This window comes from Arachis ipaensis, chromosome B06 (genome assembly GCF_000816755.2).
Source record: "Arachis ipaensis cultivar K30076 chromosome B06, Araip1.1, whole genome shotgun sequence".
Taxonomy (NCBI): domain Eukaryota; kingdom Viridiplantae; phylum Streptophyta; class Magnoliopsida; order Fabales; family Fabaceae; genus Arachis; species Arachis ipaensis.
In genome coordinates this window covers 29,336,836-29,341,803 of record NC_029790.2, presented here as the reverse complement: position 1 = coordinate 29,341,803, position 4,968 = coordinate 29,336,836, and the positions used below count along the sequence as shown (strand labels likewise).

At 39.0% G+C, this 4,968-nt stretch overlaps 1 protein-coding gene across 1 annotated transcript; it reads right to left on the bottom strand.

Moving 5' to 3' along the window:
* Positions 2,706-4,616, bottom strand: LOC107648701 (protein GPR107). The gene has a single exon (XM_016352522.2). The coding sequence runs from the start codon at positions 4,425-4,427 to the stop codon at positions 3,093-3,095; it is 1,335 nt and encodes a 444-aa protein (XP_016208008.1). The 5' UTR covers positions 4,428-4,616; the 3' UTR covers positions 2,706-3,092.

The window sequence follows — 4,968 nt, the reverse complement described above, 5'->3', positions numbered from 1 at the left end:
ACTCTACTTTTATTTTCTCTCTTCTCAATTTTCTTTCTATCCAAACAAAAAAAAATCTCTTTATTTTTTTCCGTTCATTTTCTCTTCATCCAAACAACATAAAAAAAAATCTATTTTTCTTTCTATTTTTTTTCCTCTAATTTTTGTTCCTCTCATTTTTTTCCCTTTCACTTTCCATCCTACATCCAAACACACTCTAAAAGAAAGAACTCCTTCCGTTTCTATATCTCTACTGTCACATATTTCAAATATTTATAAAAAAATTTAAAACATTTCTTTATACATGAGGACAAAATTTTGTGAATATACATGAGGATAAAATTTTCATCAAATTAAAATAACAAACATCAATACTTTTATAAAGGAAATAATATAGCAGGTATGTTAACCATATACAGGCAAGAAAACCAAATTTCACAATTCTTTTAATTTACACAATTATGGAAGATCAAAAGTATTGCATAGCAAATCTCATACCATGTGGAAGCTTAAACTTTTAGTTTCAAAAGCACCACTAATATGTAATCCTTTTACCACCCATTCACCCAACTTCATCTATTTTATTTTTCTTGGGTGGTGTTCATGAAATTTATTATAATTACGTTTATTGTTAATTTAAAAAAAAAAAACAACTAAGCCACGTTTGATAAGGGTTGATCACGGGAATAAGAAACTAGTACGAAAACTTAACAATTTTCCAATAATAAAATATTGTGTTTATTGTATTGGACATCTCACAATCCGAACATTGCGAATACTCATTCTGCGGAATAAAACATCACATGCCACACAGACTGACTTATTGGAGAAACAACAATTTCAGGATTTTGTTATGATTCTGACGAGAGATTTTACTCCATATTTACCTGCAAAGAGAAAAAAGAATGTCCTCGCCACGTGCTTTTTTACCAAGCAAATATTATTTGTTTTAACTTCAGAAACAGCAAAGGAAATTAGGAACAATGATGCAAGGCTAATAAAGTAATAAAAAAGAAACTGGCATTATGTTTTTTTTTTTTTTGTATTATTATTATTTTTTTTGCATTATATTTTTTATGCTTCAAAGTTTTTTTCTTTGGACTGGTGAAGGCCAGACAAACCCGGCCCAGACACTGAACCAACCCGAGCCCCAAAAACCGCCCAGCCTAACCCACCCTAATTCAAACTACCTCTCCCTCTCACCAAACACGCTGAACACCAGAATCTAACTCCCCAAAGCAAACATCAAAGATGGTTGGAATAGGCGGACACTGCTGCAGCTCGGCTGTTGAAGCGCGACCCTGTCACTCCTAATCAGACCTTGTCAATCACATATACTGTTCGCCAAACCCAAACCATTCTATCGATATACCCATATAGCAATATGTTACCCAAATTAATTGGCCCATCTTAGGTTTGAACGACGATCAACGTACCAATAATGTCTCTCAATGAGATGAAGTGAGACAACAGAATTACGAAGTTCAAACTAAAACTACATTTCTCCTGTCAGCTTATATATCGGCCCTAGCTAAAGAATCTCATTCATATTATGAGACATCCGTAAACTCAGAATTTCCCCTCCTACAAACTCGCAAACTAAAGATCTAGTCCATCCGAGGAAAAAGTAGGGTCAATATCATTTGAAAACCTTTCTACACCAAACACACGTCAGCATAATTTCTGACAGGAACCTAGTATCAGAAGCAGATGAAAATGGAAACATCGTGTTTTCTCCGTACTAATAAATATGGAGGAGGTTACTGAGTATTAGTCAGCTACTCTCCAAGTCCAAATCCTTTCCAATTCTGAGATACCCCCAAGTATCTCTTCCCTTCCCTATATAACTAAATCCCTTCCCTCTAGATCAAAGTATTCTCTCTCCTTCAGTTACAAACCACCTTCCATGCCTTTGCCACCCATTAACACCATAAACAACTAATGGGTCAGAGTTATTTCCCCTGAGGAAGAAGGTAAAGTATTTACAAGTTAAAGGCGCTCATTTACCATGAGCTGTTGTCAGACATAAGTTATCAACCATAATTGACTTGCTCCTTGGCAGAGAATGATTCATAATATTATGAAACACTAAAACAGAAATGGTTTATCTAAAAGCACCTTGAATTCGTGTATTTAATCTCCCCAATACAGTTAGAAGTCCCATATGAAAGCGACTCTTAAACTTTTTCTTTCGCAATCTCTTGCAATAATGTCAAAGAGAACATTTTCTCACAACTAAATATACAAGAAAGCATAGGTCAGACACAGTACAACCAAACAATAAGAAAATGTTAATAGTTGGGTGCTATGATCAGGAGAATACCTCATGAGCCCACCACTGAAGCTTTGCTAAATACTAAATTGCTCATTTAGTAAATAAGTGGAGCCTGAGTCATGCCTATAAGCCACTCACGTGCAACTAAAAAAAGGTGTTTTATTTAAGTGCACTCCACTTGATATATACATGAATTCTACTAAGTCAACAAAGAAGTCAACTTGGATCATAGAAAAGATCTAGATAATGTAAATGAAAAAAGTAAGCAACCAGCAACAGTATGAATGATTAGACGCGATGGTCTTTTAAACTTTCATCAAAGAGAAACTGTAAGCCATTTAATTGACCTAACATTATGTAATCATGTAATATCCAAGTATGAAAAGATTTGGATAATATAAGAAACTAATCAATGAATTGGTAATGTATACACTCAAGCAGAATATGCAAATAAAGAAGAATGATGAATGAAAGAACATCTCAGCAATAACTGAGTAAAAATCCTCAAGTGATATAGTTTGATCTTCGATTGAACTAGATCAAATCTTTCTCTATCCCGCATTTCCATCAGCAGCATTAACACAAAATTATAAAAGAAATAATAAAAAGGAAGCTAAACATACAAGCAGTATTCCATTATGGACAATTTCTAACCGGGGGGGTTGGAAACAAAAGGTAACAATATAAAAAAAAAACTGAGAAAAGGGAGTAACAGCATTCACTACCAGCAGACCTGAACCACAAGAGCTTCACCGAACGTCCTGAAATCTGTGGCATAGAGAGGGTCAACTGTTAAACCAAAACCAAAAGAAGAGCCAGCCAAATTGAGTTTCCCTATTCAAAGCTCAAATTCCTCTTCCCTAAGGGCCATTTCGGCGGCCTCTTCCTCCTCATCATCAAGCACAAAGTACTCATTCTTCTCCACAGGCCTAAACATATAGAACATCACCATGTAAAACGCAAGGCTCGCGGTCTCCTCGGCCGCATTGCTCACCCATTGGTACTTATAAGCAGCAATAGTCCTCAAAGCAAAGACCACAATCCTCGTGAAATACAAGTAGCCAATAACCACAATGTAGAACTGCCTGAAAAGTGTCAACTTTGAAAGGTTCCTGGCAGCCTTACCATCAGTTTTCGAAGTCTCCCTAAGCGACCTAATGGACCAAACAATCGGGAAAATAATTGCACAACAGCAAATAATATCCACAAGCAAGAAAACCTGGTTCCAGGTGACCCAATCCTTGATGAAGGGACCTGTCTCGCCAATCACAACGGAGGCCAAATTCGCCAGAACCTGAAGCGGGATCACGATCATGAGCACCTTCTTCTCCCTGTCCTGCAAGAACGGCTTCAAAAACGACCACCCGGTCCCGATCAAAACGATAACAGTGAAGAGCAAAACGACACGGATAAACTGAAAGATGTAGAACAACACGTCCCAGCCATGAGGGAGCCCCGAGACCTTGATGAAATGCTTGTCGACGGCGGCGCAGATCAGATTCAATGCCTTCATGAGGAGGAGTCCACCCATGAGGAGGTGGATTCGGTGAACGGAGCGCTTGTTGTGGTAACAAGTGTAGATCCAGAAGCCGAGGAAGACAAGGTATGTGAGGGAGAAGAAGGTGAAGAGTGTTGGGAGCTGTGTCTGACCGGCGGAGAGGTAGTCGCGGGAACCGTCGGATTCAAGATTGTAGACCTCTGTACGGACGTCCATGGACACGGAGGTGTCGGGGGCGCAGTTGGCGAAGAAGAGAGAGTATTCGTTTGGCGAGGAAACCGGGTAGGAGCGTTTGAAGGAGGCGGAGGGAGGTGGCGATAGGTCGCGGAAGGTGAAGAGGCGGAAGATGTAGTGAGAGTCGAGAACGCAGAAGGAAGGGTTCTGCTGGATCTCGATGAGGACTTGGAGGAGCGATTCTTCGTTCAGGAGGAAGAACCCTAGGCGTGAGGATTCCGGCTGGGCGGCCGAGGAGAGCGCCGCCACGGAGACGGAGGAGACGGCGATGGTGACGTGGCCCCTGTGTGTGAACCCGAACTTCTCGAAGAGGATCATTGGCCGGGTGTCGGATTTTATGGTGAGGGACTTGATCTCGGCGCTCGACGGCGGAGTGAGGGCGGAGAGGAGGAGGAACATGAAGAGGAGGAGGAGCGGCTGCAGCGAGGGTGGTTTCGTCATTTTGTGGGAATTGGAGAAATTGGGAATCGGAAATGGGTGAAAGTGGGATCCAAACTACAAACTCTAATAACTAAACTAGAGAATGCAGATCTGAAGAAGCAACAAAACGAGTATAGTTTGTGAAGGAAGCAATGAAAATAAACGAATGAATGAATGAATGAATTAAACGCGTTGTAGAGTCACCAAACGACGACGTGACATCTACGCGGACGTGATAAATTCACTGGGCTAAGTTTCCTTTTTGGGTTCATTCTGCTCTGGTGAATGGATTATTTGGGCTTTTTCAAGCCCTTCTTTACTTTTGCCAATATTGTTCATGTGCTCTCTCAACTGTATGAAATCTTCTGACAAAAAAGAAACTCTATGAAATTTCATTTTCATATTAGAATGAACCACAACAATTTTTTAATTATCTAATTGCTAAAAAAAATATACTTTTGATTTATGTTAAAAAAAAGTATAATAAAATATTTGAAAATACAATAAAATTATTTAAATTTGATAAAAAAAAAAACCCAATCACATTTATCAAAATTGAATC

Bases quoted from the DNA above. Each gene is read 5' to 3' on its own strand.
- LOC107648701 (XM_016352522.2), bottom strand. From the start codon at position 4,427: ATGACGAAACCACCCTCGCTGCAGCCGCTCCTCCTCCTCTTCATGTTC.